Source organism: Mastigoproctus giganteus, chromosome 9, assembly GCF_048544385.1.
Source record: "Mastigoproctus giganteus isolate SK-2022 chromosome 9, ASM4854438v1, whole genome shotgun sequence".
Taxonomy (NCBI): Eukaryota; Metazoa; Arthropoda; class Arachnida; order Uropygi; family Thelyphonidae; genus Mastigoproctus; species Mastigoproctus giganteus.
The window spans coordinates 52,420,679-52,445,580 of NC_143583.1; the positions used below are offsets into that span (position 1 = coordinate 52,420,679).

A 24,902-nucleotide genomic window follows, 5' to 3' on the forward strand; every position below is an offset into this window, starting at 1 on the left:
TATGCACCATCTTTTCTGTATGGCACTAACTCTTGAAAATAAAATGCCAGAAGCTTTACTTTCCAATATGCCCTTATATTAAAAACATACACAAATTAACAAAAATCATTATTTATTGCAAAATGATTTATTTATATTTTAAAATTTATAAACAAATATTGTCATCTTTAATGATGATTGTATGAAATAGACACACACATTCTCAGTTTACCTGGCAACATTTAATCATATGTATATGGGGAAAATTTACAAAATCTTTTAAATGTTTTCATAAAATATGAATGTACATAATCAACTGCAATCCTCACAGAAGTGAAAGATGGTGAAATTTTACATCTAATTTATATACAAAACAATTACAATGAACCAAAAGTATTTACTTAAAAGTAAAAAATTAACATCCAGAAGCCCCACAACGCATTAAAACTATTAAAGGAAATAATTTACCATAAATAAAGCAAAAAATATAAACAAAGTAATATTTACATTCCCTCAATGGCACTATTTCGATGTATTTTAAAGTTGCATTGAACTATTGGTTCAGATCTTTGGATATATAACTTTTTTGGTTGTTTTAAAACATAGGAATTACCCCCACACCTACTCCGCCTTCATGGGCACACATTGAAGCAACAAAGCTCCATTGATTTATCTCAGGATTATAAAATTCTACTGTACTCAAGTTTGTCACTCCATCATATCCTCCAATAGCATAAAGTTTGCCACAGTTTGCAACTAATGCTACTCTACTTCGCATAACGTTCATAGGAGATATATAACTCCACTGTTTCAGCACCGGATCATATACTTCTGCAGTATGTAAGAAGGTAGAACCATCATATCCACCACAAACATATATTTTACCATTCAGTGTGGCCACACCTAATCTACATCTCTTTGTCAGCATAGGCGACATTGGAGTCCACTGTCCTGTCTGAGGATCATACCTTTCAACCTAAGAGAATAAACATAATTCATAATTACACATTTCAGTTTTCTGAAAAATTAAGAAAATGCAGTTCCAGAATTATAGTAATAGCAGCCTGGAAAAATATTTAAAACATTTAGTACCTATGTCTTTGTAACCAAAATATAAAACTTTCAGTGTGGGGAAGCGGCTTTTTCAAATTTTATACTTGGTCTTTGTACACTAAGGAAGCAAATTATCTGTTATTTTAAATCAAATTTTTTAATATAGAATAAGTTGCCTTAACCTGATGATGTACTGCTGGGCAAGATTTACATACATTCCATATGTATTTTTTTTTATTATTATGAAGAATACTACATGTATAACTAAAGATGTAACTCCTAACATTTACCAGCACATATTCCCAAATATCTTTCAGTAAAATCTAATTTTCAAAAATATTTTGTTACCAAATTAAAGGTGTGAATAATAAGACTACATTTTGATGTTCACTGGTTACTTTCTTTTTTCTTTAATCAGCAAGTTCCCTACCCAGTGATATGCTTTTTTATTTATATCTCTTGCTGATATCACTATTTTTCAGTTCAAAGAATCAAGGAAAGTTTGTGTGTGTGTGTGAGAGAGAGAGAGAGAGATATCACACATCTGCTTTAATTGTGTATATCTAGAGTAATAACATGCATGAGACTGTCTTATCCATTACACTACTACTTCAACTGTTTTCACAGAGCTCATAATATCCTGATTTACAATGTCAGTTAATTTTGCAAATGTGCCAAATAAGTTTTGTATTTAAAAATTAACTCTTAAGTCTGGTTAATAGATTTAACTCTAACAGAGGGCATAGAGAGTAGTCATAAATGGATATATCTTAGAGTGGATCACTGCAGCAAGTCCTTCAGCAATCAGCATCAAGGACCAGGTTATTTTAGTAATAGTGATCACCATACAGTGCAAGGAAGCCACAGGCTTTTGCTGCACTTAGGGTCGGATTTACAAATAAGCTAAACAAGGTACAGCTTAGGGCCTCATTCCATTTTAAAAAAATCTTTTTTTTAATATTGTCATAGGTGAACTGTAAGAGAGAAGGGTCTCATACACATTGTAGCTTAGGGCCACAACAAGTTTAAATCCAGCCCTGGCTGCACTGGCAAAAAAAAAAAAAAAAAAAAAAAAAAACCAAGTAGATAAGAAAACACAAATTATATGCTTCCCTCCTCACACAATTAAGTATCCAGTTTACCTTTGAATTTATTCAAACTGTCAGCCTCAACTATCTGTAAGGGCAACTTGTTCTAGCAATCAGTGACTCTCTGGCTAAAAGAAAACTTCCTACAATCTAATCTAAATTTGGACCTTTGCAAGTAGAGAGAAAAGATATTATCCTTTGCATAGGATGATATGGCGAGACCACATTTGGAATACTGAATTTTATACCTTGAAAGCCAAATATAAAAAAAAAGGGGGGGGGGAGCTTATAGAAAGGCTTCAGAGAAGGGCAATCAGATCAGTATGGGTGTTCTTAAAAAGTAATAGTAATAAAATAGTAAAAATTGAACAAGGAAGGTATAGTTTCACTGGTAGATGAAAGAACCAGGGGGCACAAATAATTCTGGGAGTAATAGAAGGCTGGATCTCATGAAATTTATTTCTGGACAGCATGTAGATCACCAGAATGAACTGCTTGCCACAAGTAGTCAAGGCTGATAATCTGGTAAAGTTCAAATTGGAATTTTTCGACGGGCACTTTTTGGTGACAGATAAGGAGACTATGAATCATAGATTTATCTCTCTATACATTAAAAAAGTTTTCTTCCTAGTGATATTTATTTGAGCCAAAGGGAGAAGAGGGTGGGGTAATTACATCACTATAAATGCACAGGTAAATAATTACATTGTTGTCTTCCACCGAAAGAAAACTGCCTCCATGATGTTCACCAACCTCGTGCACAAGGTTGGAGAATGTTATGGCATCATTTGATGTTCTATTGTAATATTAACTAATGAAGGGACCTGATAATATTAACTGATGTAAATAGTTTAGTGTTTTGTAAATATTTTAGTCCTGCTCTTTTGGATGCAACAATATTCCTTATGCATTATGAAACCCGAAGCAAAAGGCCGTTTCCTAAGTGACCTATGTAAACACAGGTAAATAATTACATTGCGATATTTACTGCACCTTGAGAATGCCGCGTGGTGTGGGGTAGCTAATGGGAGAAGAGGGATGCGGGTCACGTGGTGCAAGTGGGCAGGGCAATTACGTCACTACAAATGCACAGGTAAATAATTACATAGGTCATTTCCTGATTAGATATTGATCAAAGTAAAGTAAATTGTAAAGTACGTTAGCTGTCTGACGGCAACAGGGTTTTCCCCCATCTCTGCGTTGCGTACTCTGTTTGTGTATCACAGTACTCTGTGGAGGCCAAAGATTTAAGTGTGTGGTGAGTGGAATGTCGTGTGGCATTATGTTCTGTTGTTCTTCTGACCATTTAGCCACAGGGCCTCTACTGGGATCCACCACTGTGCACACTTTGTAACGAGGAGGCAGGTCAGGCATCCAGTAGATTTTTTAAGTAATCTGGCAGGTCCTACTTATTGATCAGTACGTTTCAACAGGTGTGTCTTTTATGTAGAAAAGATTTGACTTACTTCATCATACCTCTACATTTTACTTAGAAAGGCATGCATGGGAGTTGGCGAGCAAAGCGAGCAGGGGGCGAAGCCCCATAGTTATTATTATTATATTTTTTGGAAGCTGCAGAAAAAGCTTGCTTCTCAGTATAAAATGCATTATATACTAATAATATAAACTGAATTCCTAGATGAGTCTTTTCAAATGATATATGATTCATCTTTGTAGATGCAAAATTCAAGGTCAAAATAACGAAAGAACATGTATTAAAAGAACAGTTTTGATGAGGTACAACAATTAGCTTTTCTTCCCCATATCATTTCATTCATTAACAGTTTTATTTTTATTCACATTACATCACATTTTATGAAAAGAAATTTTTGCCAGATACTGACCTTCCCTTATTCTGTTTGTAATGTTTTTTTTTTACTATTCACCTGTTAACTACAGAAAAAAGAACTTCATATGCAGTGAAAGAGTAGCAGTTTACTAAATGAAAGAAAAAGTCTGACTAGGCAGTGCAATGTCAAAATAAATCTCAAGAAGACATTATCTATTTCATTGAATTATTGCTTTCAATCCATTATTATGAATCTATAGGTGCACGCACAACAAAAATCGCAAACCAAAAACAGCAAAAGTGAAGTGATGAACTAGCAACAGATGGCCAACAAACTGGACCACCTATACTACAGCTGGATTGATCCAGTGCTTAACCTACTTGCCTAAAAAATAATGCTCAACTTCAAATGCTGCCTTCGGTATGGGTGCTGCAATTTTCCAATATTTTTAATATGAGGTATAAACAGCGATATGATTTCAGCTAAATAAATAAACATACTACTGTCCTACGTGCTTTTTTTTTTGTTATGCCCAATACATTTCTTAAACAAGGTCATATAAACACCAATGAGGTTTCCATCACCACAAATTTCCTGATTGGCTGATTTAATGTTTATTGGCACATCAGCAACATAGCCTGTAGTGTGCCAACAACAGTAAATTAATAACAAATAGTAATAAAATTGATCACTATGTCAAGAAAAGGTTTGCCATACACATATAAAAATATAAAATGATCGTAAAAGTATAAGTGATATATAAATACATTAAAAGTATACATAATAAAAGAGTATATTTTATATAAAAGGAAACAAGTTAATTTTAAAAATGAAATAACAGCCAACATGTTTAAAAGCAGTAAACGATATGCTCTATTCATGCCTAAAATGTAGACATTTGGTTAAAATTTGTTTACTTGTTAGAGAGGTGTCATAATCCTCACACATAGGAGGATCATCTGCCCTCGGCCTCCCTTAATATAATTGGATAGATCTCATTCACCCCAGGTGACTTTCTTATGTTTAACGTCGACAATTTCTTTTCCACTTTCCTCTCAGTTATTACAAAATCATTTTGCTTCCTGTTAAAGCAGTGGTCCTCAAAGTGGGTGCCGCTTACTCTTTACAGGGGTGCCGTGACATCAAATTTAGCATCGTGGCAGTCGCTACAAAAGGTCGTTGATTTTCATGCAACTGTGTAAATTAGAAGTCGTCATGAAATAATTGTGACCGCATCGCAGTGTTTATGTACAAACACCTACATATATGGAACAGCCGAGCCGTCCGTCATGTACACTATATTTGAAACAGCACAGCGCCGCTGCGAACGCTCATATTCACTTAGCAGATCTTAGCCCTTAGCTTGCATTCCTCCTTTGGCATATAAGTGTGCCTAGTTGTGCATATAGTCAAGCATGTTTTTTGCACGTTAAAGTTTTAGTTAATATTTCTATTTCAAATACTTTAAAATAGTAGCCATGGAAAACTTTATTATTAAAAAGAGAAAAAATCAAGATAGTAATGAACATTTGAATCAAGAAATAGTGGCATACAACGAAGATACTTCACAGAGCAGCAGAAAAACTGAAGCAAGCACAAGTTTAACTATAAAAAAGAAAAAACTTGCATGTATCAATAGGGTTACTTAGAAATGGAGTTTACATGGTGTGGTGATAGTTTTGCACCTAATCCTATGTGTATTGTTTGTGGAGTAATATTTGGAAATGATGCTATGAATCCAAGCAAATTATTGCGACATTTCAATACAAAACATAGTAATCATTCTAATCAGACACCAGATTACTTCAAAAGATTATTAAAATCGCAAGAAAACCAAAGTGCTAGTTTAAAAATATATTTAAAGTTGCTGAGCGAGCACAAGAAGCCAGTTATTTGGTGGCAGAAATAATAGCCAAAGAAATGAAACCGCATACTACTGCAGAGAAACTAATTCTCCCAGCCTGTGCAGTAATTTGTAAAACAATGTTTGGGATAGAAGAAGAAGAATTAAAGAAAATTCCTTTGTCTGATAATATGATTCACAGATGTATTTGCAATATGTCAAATAATATTGAAAAAATTGTTTCTTCTAAAATTAAAGAATCTCCTATATTTGCATTACAAGTAGACGAATCTACAGATATTGGAGGTAAAGCCCAACTACTGGCATTTGTTCGTATTGAAAATGATAAAATAATAGAACAATTTTTATGTTGCAAAGAATTAGAACAAACCACAACAGGATAAAGATGTTTTTAATGAATATTTAAAATCTATAGATGTATCATGGGAAATCGTGTGGGAATATGTAGAGATGGAGCACTGTCCATGGTTAGGTCATTAAAGGGTTTTCTATCACTAGCCAAAAAAGAAAATAAGAATATCATATCAACTCATTGTTTTTTTACATCGACAAGCTTTAATTGCAAAAACACTAGGAGAGGAATTACTAACTGTCTTGAATGAAATAATTAAGATGTTTAATTATATTAAGAGCAGGCCTCTCAAATCATGGTTGTTTGCAAAACTGTGTGAAGAACTTGGATCTGTGCATTTGAACCTTCATGGATGCTACTGCGGCTGTGAAAACACAGCAGTAGCAACCTTCACGGATGCTACTGCTGTGTTTTCACTTTCCGTTCAAGATAGTCTAACACATTTTCTATAAGAATTCAATCTGGTAACTTGGCTAGTATTGAAATGCCCTTCTTCCTCATGTTCCTTGTGCCAGTTTAAAGCAGTAGAGGTCCTGTGAATTGGACAAATGTCATCCTTGAATATGGGAATATCATTCAAATGTTCAAACATTCAACATCCCCAAAAGCTCTGCTTACCTACCAATGTCTTGTAAGATACCTTGCACATAGTCCGGATGAAATGTCTTATTGCTTCTTCTGTAATCTGTGAACTCAGTGACTGGCATTATTAGGGTATACCTGTAGGCAAAATTTGGATTTGTCAGACCACATCACAGGTTTCCAATCAGTTTTTATGCCTTTTAGCCCATATTAGCTGGGCCTTTTTTTAATGCACAATGTTAAGTTTTTTGGGGTGCCCTGTTCCAGATATTCATGTTATGCAATTCACTTTTCAGTATTCTCTCAGAAATCAGCTAATGAGAACCCTGAACTAAACTGTTGACAATAGTTCATGTCTTATCTGAAATTGCTTTCCATTTTGTAGACACTATATTTGTTGCCAATTTTCTGGTTGATTAAAGATTTTCACCACTCCTTAAACTCTTATTACTGTACTTTCTGAAATACCTACATATTCAGCTAGTTTTTTTTTTTAACAGGCTTTTCTTTACCCCTGCCAAATGCTATACTCCTTTTTTGCCACTCACTAACATCTTTACTGTGCCCAATCTTTCGCAGTGCTTGCTTCTTGTCATAGCTGGTAATACCTGTAAATGGAGAAAATGGGTTAACCTTATATTCTAATTCAGTGCTGTAAGCAAATAAGTAGGGTTACACACTTTCAATCTGCTATATATCCAAAATATGAAAAGTGATTAATTTTTCTTGGTTTTCATCCTGACCATCCTTGAAGCCAATCCAAATGATCCTGAACGAGTGCTGCTTGGCACTGATCCACTGGGACGTGTTCAAGAAAGTACACGTCTGTTTTAACTCTAAGTAATCCCAACACAGCCAATACATTTGCTTGTTGAATTGCATGAGGACCCTCAACAGGCCCTGTATACCTACCAAATGATATATTCCTCCCTGTGTAACCCCTACCCCCAACCTTGTTTTCCAGGCTGTTGCATGTTTCAACAGAAGCACTGCAAGAATCAATTTCATCTTTGCTTGCAGCTGCTTTTAAACTTTTAGTCAGTGTATCTCAAGACAGCAGTTTTCTGCATTCCCAACACTCTCTTAATAACATCAGCAAATATTCTTGCACCTCATGTATTTAAGTTCATTCTAACCCTGTGAAAATAGTCTCTCCTGCTGATATGTACTGACCATACAAAGAAAAATTCTACCCCACGAGCCTTGCACAATTCTCTTCAGGGATGAAATGATTGACAATTCTCTCACACCTCTCTTCTCTATTATGTCTGGGAAAAATTCCAGATACTTTCTTAATCCTAATTCGTAGTTCTGAACTAGGTGGATATGCACAATAAGAAAATTTAAGAAAGCTAGAGTTGTGAATAGCAAAATCACTGAAGAGAATTACTTTATAATAACAGCATATATCACCTATGAAGTGAAAGGAAAATCATAAGTGAGATTCTGTTCAGAAAAAATCAAGTAAGGCTTAGCATATTAATATTACAGATAAAAATGAACTCATGAGATTAGAACTGACAATGAAATTGCAGCACCCTGAAGGAACAGGGATATGTAGAGTAGTAGTAGTGGCATGTGATGCAAGAAAGCAAGTGTATGGAAGAAAGATTATGCAGCATCAGCCAAAAAAAAAAAAAAAAAAAAAAAAATCACACCATTCCCTCCAAATGCCCGTCCAGTTCCTCCTTAAATTTATTCAACCTATCAACTTCCACAACGACAGATGGAAGTTTGTTCCAGCAATTAACCACCCGCTGGCTAAAGGCAAATTTCCACACATCTATTCTACATCTGTCCTTTCTTAATTTGAATTTATGCCCCCTTAGGTTCGTAATCTGAACAAGTGGAAGGATCCCATCAGAATTCAGACTGCTCAACCCATTCAAAGCCTTATACACCTCAATCAGATCACCACGCAGATGCCTAGTCTCCAGCCACTGCAATTTGCAGAACTTAAGCCTCTCTTGGTAAGAGGATCCCTTCATTCCCCTCACCAATCTTGTTGCCCTTCTCTGTACACACTCAAGTAAATCTACACCCTTCCTAAAATGAGGCCTCCAGACCTGTACGCAGTACTCAAGGCGTGGCCTGACCATTGCCTTATACAGAGGGACAATCACCTCCTTCTTCCTGCTAGCAAAATTCCTATATAAAAATTGACAAAACCCCATGATCTGCCCTGGCAGCCTGTCTGCATTGCTCAGAAAACTTCATATCTGACTGCATAATTACTCCCAGGTCTTTTTCATTTTCTACCACCTTAAGTGTAGTACCACACAGTTGGTACGTTTCTCTGCGGTTACTTCTACCCATATGCAGTACTTTGCATTTGTCAAGGTTAAACTTCAGTTGCCACTTCTTAGCCCATCTGTCCAAATTATCTAGATCCTGTTGCAGTAGCACACTGCCATTACTGTCATTAATAACCCTGCCAACCTTTGTATCATCTGCAAAATTCGACATTAAGCCTGATATACCTTCATCAATATCATTGATAAATATATAAAACAACAGTGGACCCAACGCCGAACCCTGTGGTACTCCACTAATAACATTAGTCCACGAAGAGCAGCACCCATTGATTACCACCCTCTGTCTTCTCCCACTTAACCATCCTTTTATCCATTGTAGCAACTTACCCTTCACACCATTCTGCTCCAATTTGTACAATAGTCTTCCATGCGCAACAGTGTCAAAAGCTTTCCTGAAATCCAAATATATGATATCAAAATTATTTTTTGCATCCAGTTCCTTTGTAACCACATCATCATAATATCCTATCAAATTTGTCAGACAACACTTTCCCTTAACAAACCCATGCTGTGTCTGAATTATTGCTGCAGTCTTGTCTAGATGATCCTGCAATACATCTTTAATCAGTGACTCCATTATTTTACCCGGAACAGAAGTTAAACTAAATTGTCTGTAATTACTCATGTCACCCTTCGATTCTCCTTTGTGAATTGGGGATACATTTGCACATCTCCAGTCCGTGGGAACCTCCCCTGAGTCCAAGGATGCTCTCATAATTATGGCTAAGGGTTTGCTTAGTTGCTTTGCAGTCTCCTTTAATATAACTGGATAGATCCCATCCACCCCAGGTGCTTTTCTTATGTTTAACTGCAACAATTTCTCCTCCATTTTGCTCTCAGTTATTACAAAATCATTAAGTATCCTGCTACAATTTGATAACCTTCTGCCATTTTCAAACCTTAATAATTCCTCGTGTGAATGTAGATGCAAAATACTCATTCAGTTTGTTTGCTATTTGAGCAGGATCATCAACAGTCGAACGTTCGATGTCAAGTGGACCAATCAGATTCATCCCCTTCCTTTTAGAGTTTATATAAGTAAAGAAATCCTTGCTGTTTTTCTTAGCATCTTTTGCCAAGGATTTCTCGTAATCTGCCTTCGCCTGCCTAACCTCTTTTGTGATCTGATTACAGACTGGCTTATATCTGCCATAGGCTTCTGAGTCGCTTGATAATTTATATGCATCGCATGCATTTTTCTTCTCTGTTACGAGTCTCATTAGATAACCATTTAGGCCTAAACCTTGAACAATATTTCTTAATAGGTATGAAACTTTTAGTAGTTTCCACGATTAATTCCGTGAATGCTTCCCACTGTACAGAATTTAAAAACCGTCGGAGATCACTGTACTAGAATACAGTGGTCTCCGAATGGACCAGAATACAGCCAAGGAATTACAGAACACACGAAAAGTTTGCAGATGGGTGATACTGTGTGTGTGTGTGTGTGTGTGTGTGTGTGAGAGAGAGAGAGAGAGAGAGAGAGAGAGAGAGAGAGAGAGAGAGAGAGAGAGAGAGAGAGAGAGAGAGAGAGAGAGAGAGAGAGAACACATTTAATGACAAAATGATGCTTACAATGAACAGATCAAAATGATGTTAATTTAATATGGTTGCAGATACGTTAAGCTAAGCATCTCGGTATTGAGCCATATGGGTAATACGCTAAGCCTTACTTGATTTTTTTCTGAACAGAATCTCACTTATGATTTTCCTTCCACTTCATAGGTAACATATGTGTGCATATATCCATTGCTATTCCTTAGCAGATACTTCCTAATCTGAATCATCTCTTTTTAATCTCTCTTACTCAATATTTCCAAGCCTTTCCCACCTGGTCTTGCAAAACATCCATGGTCTGTGCTGGCTGTAGGTGGTGGTCCAGTCATAGCCCACATGTGCTTGTTGGGGGAGAAATCTGAGACCTGCTGGCAAAGACGTCTACACCAAAAAAGACATTCGGAAGAAACTGCTATGGTATGCATTCAGGCATTTACCTGCTGAAAAATGGTGTCAGGCATCTAGTAACCAGATAGGTTCTAGAATCTTGGTGATATAGTAGTGAGCAGTCAGTCTGCCACTGACAAACACAAATGACGACCGAGCATCAAAACTAATCACTCCCCACACCATAACTCTAGAAGAGCGTGCAGCATGGTGTTCAATAATTGCTCTAGGATCACTGCATTCACCACACATGTATTGGGGCCCCAAGCAGGAATGGGATTTAATACTGGACCGCTTGATGCCATTCATTCATGTGGCACCATTCCAGTCTGCTTATGATGGGCAGTAGTCAGGGGTTATCGACACAATAGCTGGTATGCACGGTGCCCCCTTCTGCCAGTTGGCATGCAATGGGGTGACAGCCAACTGATGTCACAGCTCACTGGATGGTGGCCAGCATGGTTGCAGGTGTTGTGTAAATAGTTTCCAAGAGTCATGGAATGACTACAGCTTACTGCAGAGATAATATTTGGTTTAATATTTGATTATAGTAATTTATTTCCTTGAGGAACTGGAAAACATCTGCTATATTTTTCCTGTCTTCCAGTATGGTTTTGAGAGTGAGGAAGTGATGTTTGGTGATCAACTCTTTGCAGCAGTTTTGGCACTTGGCTGCAAAAGCTGGACAAGTGATTAGTACATGTTCTACTGTTTGTTGTGTGTGACAGGTAGGACATAGACGGGGATTCTCTTTGCAAAAGATGGGAGTGGCTGAAATGCGGGTGTCCTATTCTTAACCTTGCAAGTATCACTTTGTCGTGTCTATTTTCTTGTATGCAGGTTTTCCACGGCTGGAGTAAACTTTTAATTTAATGCAATTTGTTATTAGTTAGTACCAGCCATTGCTGTTGCCAGTGATGCATTCTGTTGATATAAGGCTATTTCCTGTTCTGTATTCCTCTGTTGTGCTCCATTACCCATTCAATGAGCAGCCGTACCTTCCTGCAGCCACTGTTGCTAACATCTGTGAACTGTGGTATTGTCATGGTCACATGTTCCATTTCACAATGGACTGACCATCCAGCTTCTCAAAGGCCAATAATTTGCCTTTGTCGAAGTTGCTAATATAGGCGTCGAATGTCTTGGCATTCTCTACAATCTCCTAACACTCTGAAGTCAGTTCCTGCAAGACAGAAGCCTGTTAACTGCATCACACACACACACACACACACACACACACACACCTTCAAACTGCACGATCTCTACAGTCTTATATTAGTGGAAGGTTCCACCCAACTGATCCCATATTTTAATCATTTGTATATCTTGGGTGCAACTTGCTAATTTGCATGTACTTCTGATCTTGCACTTGTGATGTTAAAATTTCAACATCACAAGGGTATATTTATGAAAAAGAATATATAAAATAAAGAAATTTTTAAATAGGGTAAGATATACCTAACTCCTGAACATGTGGCCTCAAATCAGCTGACAGAGTAGAGACAGCAAGATTATACGCTAGCTCAGAGTTCCCAAACTTTCTCAGTTCACAGCACCCTCAGTGTCTCAGTAATTTTTTCATGGCAGATATGTTAAGCTATCTGCCGTGACAGCTTAACGAAATACCTAACAGTTCCGTTTATTAAGTAGTTAGATCCAAACAACTTAATAATAATGTTGAAATCGTGAACTGCCTCAAGCTAGTAGTTTGTGCAGTGTCTGACAAATGTCGAGTATCACTGTGTTTCTCTCAAAATTTAAATATCCCACAGTGCCCCCTGAGTTTGCTGTGGTGCCTTAGTGCGCCGTGGTGCACACTTTGGGAAAGTCTGGATGGCTTTTGGAGTGTTGCCAATAGTTTTAGTCCAATTAAATGTCTAGCAGCAGGCCTGCAAAAATTATTTACAAGCTGTGCCTTTGAATGTAAAGTAACATTAGTTCCTATTAAAGTCCATTATAACATCAAAAGATATGACTCATCATTCTGCATGACAGGAGAGATGCAAAAATGCCAGAGTTTAGATCTAGAAATCAAACATGGTTTTGACTTCAAAGCTCTATGACAGCAGAGTGGTGGCATTTCAATAATAGAGTCATCTGCCACCTACTGACTGACAAAATCAGTGAAAGGACTTTTCTGAGCCAACGAAATAAGCTCATTTGTTACCATAAAATAGATTTTTTATTGGACCAGAATGTCAACCAAAGGTATCAATTCATTTTCCCTCCACCCAGTCAATAATACTAGAAGAAATTTGGTCATAAGATGATCTTTATAACAGAACATTAAACAAAGAGATAATTAGTTGAAATTAGCAATTCACATTTAGGTACAATTTTTACCTTAAAATTTTATTAGTAAAATAATAGTAATTAATAAACTTACAGAATCAAATATAGAAAGTCCATCATGGCCTCCAAGGGCATATATATGGCCTTCAAATGCAACAACACCTGCAGCGCTTCGATGTTTAGACATACTTGTCACCATATTCCACCTATAATTTTTTGTATATGTATACATTAGAATGAGGCAATCTTCAAAAAATAAAAAAGTTTGAGGACAATTAAAAAGTAGCAAAATTAAGTAGTAAAGAATAGTAAATTGATGCACACAATATTTTCAAACTGTATCAAAATAAATTTTAAAACCCATATAAAACCACTCTCCTGAACCTGACTTCACAAAATTTTTTTCTTGCAAAAAATGAATTTAACAGTAAATGACCATAAAGTAGGAGAGCTATTATCTACCCAGATTAATATTCATGACTTTATATAATATCTAAAGACTTTAAAGGCAAGTCTTGCTAGTTAAAGCAAGTTTTACCTACAGACATTAAAGCATTCAAATCTTATGCCAATGTTTCCTCAGATTGTGTCAGTGAAGTTACTCTCATAGGAATGGAATCCTCTATTCTACACTCCACCTTAAACTCTTGTCCTTTATCTAAACCGTGGTTTTCCAATAAATGTGCTAAAGCTATTCAAGAGAAGAACATTGCATATTGTAAATGGCTTGTTACCAAATCTCCAGGTTCATTTTCTGCCTACACCAAAGTTTGCAACAATTGTAAAGCAGTTATTAATCAGTCTAAACTAGATTTCTAACAGACTAAGAGTAGAAAACTTGCTTCTTGTCCAAATGGTAGCCAAGCATTCTGGTCTCTTGCCAAAGCTATTGGTCGCAACTTTTGCCCACTCTATTTCCACCTCTGTCAAAACCAGACGGTTCTATTGCCACTTCAGCCAAGGATAAAGCTGACCTGCTAGCATCCTATTTTTATTCTAACTTGTGTATTGATGATCTTGGTAAACCACCTTCTGCCATTTCCATACACTCCATTCAATGCCTCCTGCCGTCTTCCGTCAAAAGGATGTCAGAAGGATTTTGATCAATCTTGATGCTAAGAAAGCTCTAGGTCCTGATGGTATTTCTCTACTCGTTCTCAAAATTTGTGCTCCTGAACTTATTCCTGTTCTTTGCCACTTTTTTTCACTTTCTTATTCCAAAGGTGTTTTTCCTTCTGCTTGGAAATTTGCTCATATTCAGCCAGTTTCTAAAAAGGGTAACAAACCCCTCTCATCCAATTATTGTCCCATTGTACTTACTTCTGCTCTTTCTAGAGTAATGGAGAAATCAATTAACCGCCAACTCAAACTATCTAGAAACCTTCCATCTGATCAATGATCGCCAGCATGGATTCTGTCAGTGTTGATCCACTGGTGATATATACTGTCTTATTTTACCCATCTATAGTCCAATTCAATGGAAAAATTTGGTGAAACTCAACCAGTTGCTCTTGACATTTCAAAGTAGAACGTCAATTATCCGAATCACCACTGCCACCCCAAAATTACAGTATCTACTTTTAGTGCACTGGTTGTTATCTGAAATATTACTCCTGCCACTTAATGCATTCGTTTCTGATTGTTTATTTGAAGATATATGGAATACAGCAGAAATAGTCCTAATTTGTCATTATAGGAGTTAAAAAGCTTTTAAAGTCTTTTCTGAAAATGGCAGAAGAAGAAAGTTTTTCCAAGTATGACGTTTACAATGCAGATAAAACTGGTCTTAATTGGAAGTCACTCCCTCTGCCATCAAGACACGAAATGGCTGCTCCTGGTTTGTTTCAAAGCTAACAAACAGCATGCTACAGTTATGGTGTGCGCAAATGCAAGTGGTTTGATTTGATTTGATTTGAGTTTTATTGGCGCATAAGCAGCTGAGGCTATAATGCGCCAAATACCGGTCATATGTAAAAAAAAAAATTAAAACATTCAGTGACCTAAGTAGTTAGGCCACCATGTCCAGATGTATAATAACAAAGATATAAAAAAATAAATCAATAAAGACGTAACAATAACATAAATTTTAAATACAATTAAAAACTTTTATCGATTTAAAATAGCTAAAAACAGCAGACACGTTGTCATTGTCGGATAAAATCTGACTGAGTGTATACGGCTCAGTCAGATGGTTAAAAGCGGTAGAACGAGTGCTGCTAAAATCTGGACAGTCAATTAAAAGGTGTCTGATCGTTAAAATTGTGCCACAGGACACACACATAGGAGGGTCATCAGCCCTCAGCAAAAACGAATGTGTCAAATGACTATGTCCTATGCGGGTCCGGGCAAGAACAACTTCCTCCTTACGATTCCTGCGCAGACTAGACTGCCACGGTTCAATTAAAGGCTTTATACGGTATAGTTTATTCCCAGTCTGTCCATTCCACAACTCCTGCCATTGGGAATGTATCTTCTCGTGTATTATTTGCCTGTAGTCTGTATAGGGGACTGACAGGCAGAGATTATTATTAGGGATTGCTGATTTGGCTGCGGTGTCAGCCAAATCATTTCCCGTAATCCCAATGTGGCTGGGAATCCAGCAGAAGCGGATGTCATATTCGCGATCATGGAGAACGTGAATCTTCTGCTGAATGCTAGACAGAACCGGGTGAGGATTATACCTCACGGATATTAAAGCCTGTAACACACTGAGAGAGTCAGAATATAAAATGAACCGTTGGTATTGGCATTCACTAATGTGATCCAAGGCTAACTTTATAGCGTGCAGCTCTGCAGTAAATATGCTGCATTCAGAAGGAATCTGCTCCGAAGTAGTGCTGTCTCTAAAGACAGCAGCAGATCCCACATATGATTCCGCCTTCGAGCCGTCTGTGTAGACTGGCGCGAAGTCAGAATGTTCAGCTCGGTGTGCTGAAAAAAGCTGCAGGTAGACAGACGATGGAGTGTCCGACTTACCCCAATTTCTAAGGGACAAGTCACATGCCGGGACATGAGCATGCCAGGGTGGAAGGGGTTGCTTTGGTGTTTGGGCAACCCTGTCTACCTTTATATTAAGTTCTTTGAGTAGCTCTTGGACACGAATACCAAAAGGACGATTGGCAGTCTTACGGGTGTTGTACAAATTTTCCCATCGCGGCTCAAAAACGGTTAGCCACGTAGGGTGGTCTGGCAGGGATTTCAGTTTTAGAGCGTAGTTTAGAGACAACTGCTTACGTCGAAGCAATAATGGCGGTTCGTTTGCTTCGACGTATAAGCTCTGGACAGGAGATGTGCGATATGCTCCAATAGCGGTACGGAGAGCCAGATGATGGACAGGATCGAGCCAGCGAAGTACACTGTCTCTGGCCGAATTGTATACCAGGGACCCGTAATCCAGTCTGGATCGTACAAGTGCACGATATATGCGTAGTAGGGTGCATCGATCCGCACCCCATGATGTTGAGGAAAGAGAGCGCAGAATATTTAGCCCTCTTGTGCACTTTGTGCGGAGTTGACGGATGTGATCCAGAAAGGTCAGCTTTTTATCGAATACGAGTCCCAAGAATTTTGTGTCCGCTGCTATTGGAATTACATTTTGTCCGAGCTTTAATTCAGGTTCAGGATGAAGATTACGCTTACGACAAAAGTGTACGCAAACGGTCTTCTCCGGCGAGAACCTGAAGCCATTAGCAAGAGCCCAGGAGTTGAGGCGATCAATAGCTTTCTGCAGTTGTCTTTCAATAACCCTCATGTTGCATGACTGACAAAATATGCTAAAGTCATCAACATAGAGGGCACAGTTTACAGTTGGAGGAAGTTGTTCTGTGATGGAATTCACTTTGATGGCAAAAAGCGTGACACTTAGTACTGATCCTTGTGGTACTCCCTCCTCTTGGCTGAAGGAACGAGAGAGTGAGGATCCCACACGAACTTGGAAAGATCGATTGGCTAAAAAGTTTTTAATAAAAATGGGGAGTTGCCCCCGAAGGCCAAGGCTATGCAGATCTTTCAAGATGCCAAATCTCCAAGTTGTGTCATACGCTTTCTCCATGTCAAAGAACACCGACACCAAGTGTTCACGTTTTAGGAAAGCATCCCGGATGGATGCTTCCAATCTAATAAGATGGTCCAGAGTGGACCGGTTCCTTCGGAAGCCGCACTGTATGTTGGAGAGAAGGTCATTTGATTCTAAGTACCATATTAAACGAGAATTAACCATTCTCTCCAGGATTTTGCACAGACAGCTAGTCAGAGCAATAGGACGATAGTTGGTGGTGACTTTTGGATCCTTTCCTGGCTTAGGGAAGGCAAGAACGATTGCCTTTCGCCAGGAATCCGGAAACTGCCCTTCAGTAAAGATTCTGTTATACAGAAAGAGCAGACAATCCATAGATTTTGGTGAAAGATGTTTAATCATGTCGTAATGGATGCCATCTGGTCCAGCAGCACTTGCTTTGGAAAGAGCGAGGGCTCTTTTCAGTTCCTGAATAGTAAAGTCCCCGTTGTAGGGATAGAGGCCCTTGGACTTAAAATTAAGTGCTTCTCTTTCCAGTTTATGTTTCAGGACCAGGAACTCTGGGGAGTATGAGGATGTTGCGGAGATGTTGGAGAATGTTTCCCCAAGAGCATTGGCTATTGCAGTTGGATCTGCAATAGCGCATCCATTATAATTTAAGATTGAAGAAGGGTGGGATGTATATTTTCCCTTCATTTTCCGGATTTTATCCCAGACTACCTTAGAGTTGGTAGACTGGTTAATAGATGATGTAAAACGGATCCACGATTCCTTTTGACTCTGACGACGGATGTAGCGTGCTTTGGCTCGTGCACGTTTGAAGGCTATAAGGTTGTTCGTGGTAGGATATCGGCGAAATATCCCCCACGCTTTGTTTTGAGCCTTTTTGGCTGCTGTGCATTGTGAATTCCACCAAGGTTTGGGAAATGGTGGAAACCGGGCTGATGTTTTTGGGACAGCAGTAGCAGCTGCGTGGACAATGATTTCTGTGATGTACGTTACTGCGTCATTGATAGGCTCCTGACTGACTGTACTGAGTTCAAAATTTGCCTGATGTTGGAAGGCATTCCAGTCAGCCTGATCAAACTTCCACCGTGGTAACCTAAAAGGAAGACACGGTCTCCCACTGTGTAACAAGGTTATCACAGGGAAGTGATCACTTCCGTATGGATTCTCCTCCACTTCCCAGGTGAGTGAAGGGAGTAGAGAAGGGGAGCAGATAGAGAGATCAATGGCAGAAAAAGTACGGGTAGGCATATGGAAAAAGGTGTTTGTTCCAGTATTTAGAAGGGAAAGGTCATTGTCATTGAGCATACGCTCTATGACTCGTCCCCTTCCGTTGATGTTAGCACTACCCCACAAGGTGTTATGTCCGTTAAAATCCCCGAGAAGTAAGAAAGGGGGAGGCAGCTGCGTTAGAAGATCATCAAGGTCTGCCTGGGAGATGTCAGTCCCAGGTGGCAAATAAATAGAGCAGACCGTTATTAAAAATCCCACTGTAAGGCGAATTGCAACAGCCTCTATGCTGGTTGTAATTAGCAAGGGCTGAACTGGGGTCTGATTACCCACAAGGATAGCCACTCCTCCATGAGCAGGACCATCCGCAATTCTATCCTTACGAAAGATTGTGATGTTATGCAGGGTGGGATCATCATTTGCCTTTAGATATGTCTCCTGCAAGCAAAAGCAAACTGGCTCGTGCTTTTGCAGGAGGGCCTTGATGTCATCAGTATTTCGCCGGAATCCACGACAATTCCATTGTAGGAATTTAGCCATTATTTTGGCTTGGTGGGTCCATCAGGCGGCTTCCGAGGTGCTGAGGGCTTACTTTTATCAGTCTTGGCTTTGTCTTTTTTGGGGAAGAATGGACGATGTCCCGTGTCCATTTCTTCCTCCGCAAAGAGTTCCAAGACTGATTCATCCTGTACCTCCTTGTTCTCTACATCCATTGTTTCTGGTATTACGGGTGACTCTTCAGAACGTTTTTGCTCTTTTTTACCACTTGGTTTTGGTAGTGGTGGAGCACTAGGAGGTACGGATATAGGAGTGGCAACTGATTGTGTTTTTTTGGTGGGCTTTTGTGAATTTAATAAATAGCGTGCAATCGGAGTGAATGACTCTTTCGGTGGTATAGTCATCTCAGTTTGAGTACCGATAGTGCACTTGGCAGAAACCTTCTGAGCATAGGAAGGTTTCCCGCTATTTATTGGTTCGATACGTTTTCTGGCCTCTGGGTAGGAGATATTCAGCTCTGTTTTCAGTTTTTGGATTTCTTTTTCATCCTTCCACCGCTGGCATGCTCGAGAATAGGCGGGGTGCTCTCCTTGGCAATTAATACAGATCGGTTTTGAAGCTGAACATTCCTTGCTCTCGTGGTCTTTAACACCACATCGAGCACAGGCAGGGTTACCACGACAAGATGTTTGTGAGTGGCCGTATTTTTGGCATCTAAAACACCTCAGTGGGTTTGGGATGTAAATCCTCACTGGGCAGTTTAGATAGCCTGCCTTGATGGAACTTGGAGGCCTTGGGGTATTGAACGTGAGGATAAGAACTCGGGTAGGGACGAGATTCCCATCCTTTCGTATCGATATTCTTTTCACAGCTGTCACTCCTTGGTCTTTCAATTCAGAGCAGATCTCTTCTTCAGAAACATGAAGAAGGTCCCACTCTGATATAACACCACGTGAAGAGTTCAGAGTTTTGTGGGGGGTTACGGTGATAGGTATTCCCCCTATGGATGTAGAGTTTAAGAATTTTTCAGCTTGTTTTGTGCTGGAAGCTTCAACTAAAAGATCGCCAGAACGCAGTCGTTTAACGGATTTTGGTGAACCTGCCAACCCTTCTAATCCTTTCTGGATAAAGAAGGGTGACATCTTTCCAATTGACTGTTCTCCGATGGAATGGAGAATGAGGAAGAGCGGTGTCACTGATGGTGTTGGTGTATCCTCAGTTCTGGCTCTTTTTGCAGAGGTGTTTTCTTTTTCATCTTCTCGATTAGGTAGGGGCCTTGTTGGGGCCCCAGAAGAAAGGGGATTTAAATTACTCATATGAGTAAAGAGAAAATGTCTGATGCCTAAGTACCTCACCCACCACGGAGCCCTACAAGGGGACGCCCACTCGTGAACTAGCAGGTACTGCGTACACGAATGGGACGCCGAGTTCGCTTAGAACACCATACCCACGTTACCAATAAGTCTTTATCCCGTCCCAGGACCATAGGGAGGGAGGCTTATTGGAACGCAGTTGACCCTAGCAGTATAAAACCACCCGCCGATTGATCCCAGTCGGGCCGGTCTGGGACCACCCGTCTTGTCGAAGCAGGGGCCAAAGTGGTGTATTGAAGCTGGGCCCCTCAACCACCAGGATCCCCCTTTCCGCTTCCACGGGTCGCGGCGCACGGCTGCACACGCCGGATTTCAAAGATGTAACCCTGAAACCAAGGTATGGGCGTTAGATCCCAGTGATGCTAATCTGGAAACCCAGCAGCGTCACTGGGAGGTCCCCTCACCACGTACAGGTGCCCACGTTGAGGGGCAAATGCAAGTGGACAGCATGTTTTACCATTGTTAACGACTGGAAAACAAAAGAATCCAAGATGATATAAGGGCATAACTTACCTACCAGTACGATATAAAGCACAGAAAAAAAATGCTCGGATGAATTACAACATGTGTTTTGGATTGGTTTAGCCAAGATTTTATTCCAAGTGTGAAGAGGCATCGAAAAAATGAGGGTAAAGTTGGTAAAGTTTTGCTAATTATCGATAATGCACAATCCAACCCTACTCTTGAAAAACTGAATTCAAGTGACGAGAATTTCACTGTCAGGTTTTTGCTGCCAAATGTTACAGCCTTGCTTTAACATTTGGCCAATGGATCAAGGTGTTATAGAAAAACTAAAAAAAAAATTTTTTTACAAAAAACAAGTCTTACATCACTTGCTGTTACCAGAGGGAGATGAAGAGTGCAGTTGAGTTTTCAAAGACACTCAATGTTAAGGATTATTGTTACATGTTAGCAGATGTCTGGAACATGTTGTCGGAGGGAAATCAGAAAAGGCATGACAAACTTTGGGGTGTGCCGAAGAGACTGTCACACATGTGCACGATTTGAATGAAGATGTAGGTGAGATTGTAACTCTATTTCAAGGGATTCCCAGGTTTTCTGAGTGTGGACAAAATGATGCAGAAGCATGGTTAAACAGCGATGCTGATGATCCTGGTTATCATATTTTAATCAAAGAAGAAATTGCTGCATTAGTCCAAGATGAGTATAACAAAAAATTCTTTATATCTTCAACATATGGTTTTATTGTTACTTATAAGTGAAAGCAAGATAATTACTAATTATATCACTTGCAATGAAGCAAGAAAATTTTCCTATTTCAACAACAGCCATTGAACAAAATTCTTTAAAGCAGTGTTCCAACCTTTATAACTCTCGAAACCACCTCAATCCTTCAGAACTCTGGGGGACCACTTCATTTACTTACACTTGCCTATTTACTTTATCCATGTTAAATTAAAATTGCTACTTGATTATTGTAGTTCAATTTGTCATTTTCTATCAAATACAACATTTTTATACACATCACTATAAAATACCATCAAAATACGAGCCGTGTCAAAAATATTATTACAGGTGAAACCTGTTATACCACGTTGCTTGGGGTCCAAAGAATCACACTGCGATATAAGCAGGATAGCATTAGAAAATTCTATCCATTTTTCGGCATTCAAACTTAATAAGTACTATCAATTTTGCTCGTCTCTTTTTTTGCATGATAATTGCAATACTACATCTAAGAAAAATCACGCAAAGAATAATAATAGAAATAATATGCATTTGCGTTGTTTCAATCTTTTATTGATGCAATGTACAATAAAGTATTTAATAAACCAATATTCATGTTTTAAAATATACATAAACACGATAAACATACACCTTTTGTCAAAAAAACAAATCAATACTCACAAAAACAGCCTTTCAGGTGGTTGTATTGACTGTTATGTTCGTGTTTTGAAATTAACAAACGGTTGAAAATTCAGGAGAAAAAGGAAAACATAATACCTTTCAACTACTAAGTAGATATTAGCGAACAAACTTTTGCACATTTTAGTCGTTACTTTCAAGTCTTTCATATTTTAAAAAAACTGTATCAAGGGTTAACTGTTTCATTGCACCTGTTTCTTTTTAACAATTTCAGTAAGGCCAATACATGTCGAAGTTGTTGTTTGGTTTTTAGGAGCATTAGCAACTAAGGCCATATTGCTGCGGGGATGTGCGGTGGCCATTCCCTGACCTTTCCGCATCCTCTCTGTTTGACAGGCCTTGAAACTTGCCTGCCATATCACATGCCATTTATTCACTTTAAATCTGTGAGATGGCAGATGTTTTTCATTGCACATTATATTGCATGGATGGGTAGGTTGCCTGGGAACCTGAATATGATTTTATCCTGTAGTTATATGTAAATGAAACCATAACAGAGATAATTAGCCTGCTTCAGTGAACATCCATTTTTATGTTCCTTTATTATGTTCTAGAGGTAGAACTATATGAGAGTTTTAAAACAAATGGTAATACAAATATAATGACAAAACATGATTACCTCACAACCGTAGCTATGGGGAGAGATGCATCTACTTTCATTCAGTCTTCCTCAACTTACTGACTGACTAATACTAAAGGCCATGTATATCTCCAGTCTGTACAATGTGCACGTTCACAGGCCAAATTACATGTTGTGTGGCAGAAAAAATGAACAACTGATGGGGAACACTGTTCCCTCTGCCCAAGATTGATTAACTACAGCTCTGATTGAAAAGGCCTGAAAAATTCCTCAGTTGCAGGTGGAAGTTGAACCCAGACCTCTAAAAAAGCAGCAAACACACTGGGCTGACTAAGCCACCATGGAGGATGCAAATAAAATAAAGTATAATATTTCAAATTGATAAGGAAAAATCAAACAAAGAGAAAATTTTAAAGTTTCTAAAAAAATGTTTATATGCCCAATTAAATACTTGCCTTATCATTGTATTCACATAAACTTTTACAGTTGAAAATTTTAAAAATAGCATTAGCATAGGCATATGATGCAAGAAAGCAAGCTTATTCAGCATCAGACAAAAAAAAAAAAAAAAAACACAACCACTACTCCCATTTCACCCCTCTGTTGGTTCGAAATACCTGTCCAGCTGAGCCTTAAATTTGTTTAGGCTATCAACTTCAACAACAAGTGATGGAAGTCTATTCCACAAACCAACTGCCCGCTGGCTAAAGGCAAATTTCCGCACATCTATCCGACATCCGTCCTTCCTCAATTTGAATTTATGCCCTCTCAGGCGATTATTCTGAGCAAGAGGAAGAATCCCATCGGCATTGAGCATGCTCAAGCCATTCAAAGCCTTATACACCTCTATCAGATCACCTCGCCGATGCCTAGTCTCCAGACTCTGTAATTTGCAAAACTTAAGCCTTTCTTCGTAAGAGCAACCCTTTGTTCCATTCACTAATCTTGTTGCCCTTCTCTGTACTCGTTCCAGCAGCTCTACATCCTTCTTGAAATGAGGCCTCCAGACCTGTATACAGTACTCAAGGTGAGGCCTGACCAATGCCTTATACAAGGGAATAATCACATCCCTATCCCTGCTAGAAAAATTCCTGTATATCATTGACAAGACACCATGAGCTACTCTTGCAGCTCGTCTGCACTGCTCAGAGAACTTCATATCTGCCTGCACAATTACCCCCAGGTCCTTTTCATTCTCTACCACTGTCAGCGTAGTACCACAGAGTTGATACATTGATCTGGGGTTACTGTTTCCCATATGTAGTACTTTACATTTGTCAATGTTAAACTTCATTTGCCACCTCTCAGCCCATCTGCTCAACCTTTCCAGATCCTGTTGCAGCAGCATAGCATCAGTAGTGTCCTTAACAACCCTGCCAACCTTTATATCGTCTGCAAACTTGGACATTAAGCTTGATATACCATCATCAATATCATTTATAAATACAGAAAACAACAATGGACCCAACACTGAACCCTGAGGAACTCCACTAATAACATTAGTCCACGTTGAGCAGTGTCCATTAATTACCACTCTCTGTCTTCTACCACTCAACCATCCCTTTATCCATAGCAGCAATTTGCCTCCAATGCCACACTGCTCCAATTTGTGCAGCAGTCTTCCAAGCGCAACAGTATCAAAAGCCTTTCTAAGATCCAAATATATAATATCAAAGTTATTCCCTGCATCCAGTTCTTTTGTGACTACATCATAGTATCCAATCAAATTGGTCAGACAAGACCTGCCCTTAACAAAACCATGCTGTGTCTGAGCTATAACTGAATTCTTGTCTAGATGATCCTGCAGTGCTTCTTTAACCAGTGCCTCCATTAATTTTCCTGGAACCGAAGTTAAACTAACAGGTCTATAATTACTTGTGTCAGCCTTTGATCCTCCTTTGTGAATTAGGGTTACATTGGCACATCTCCAGTCTATGGGTACCTCCCCTGAGTCCAAAGAAGCTCTCATAATTATGGCTAGGGGTTTGCTTACTTCCTTTGCTGCCTCCTTTAATATAACTGGATAGATCCCATCCACCCCGGGTGCCTTTTTT

General features: G+C 38.8%; 1 protein-coding gene across 2 annotated transcripts in view; it reads right to left on the reverse strand.

Moving 5' to 3' along the window:
* Window positions 1-496: 496 nt before the first annotated feature.
* Window positions 497-24,902, reverse strand: part of KLHL18 (Kelch like family member 18) — an 86,983-nt gene continuing 62,577 nt past the window's right edge. For both annotated transcript variants that reach the window (XM_090380614.1, XM_090380615.1), the window contains exons 8-9: window positions 13,354-13,465; window positions 497-955 (exon numbers count right to left, since the gene is read on the reverse strand). In XM_090380614.1, coding sequence (XP_090236740.1) covers window positions 575-955; window positions 13,354-13,465 — 493 coding nt within the window. In that variant the 3' untranslated portion in view covers window positions 497-574. The remainder of the gene's footprint in view (window positions 956-13,353; window positions 13,466-24,902) is intronic.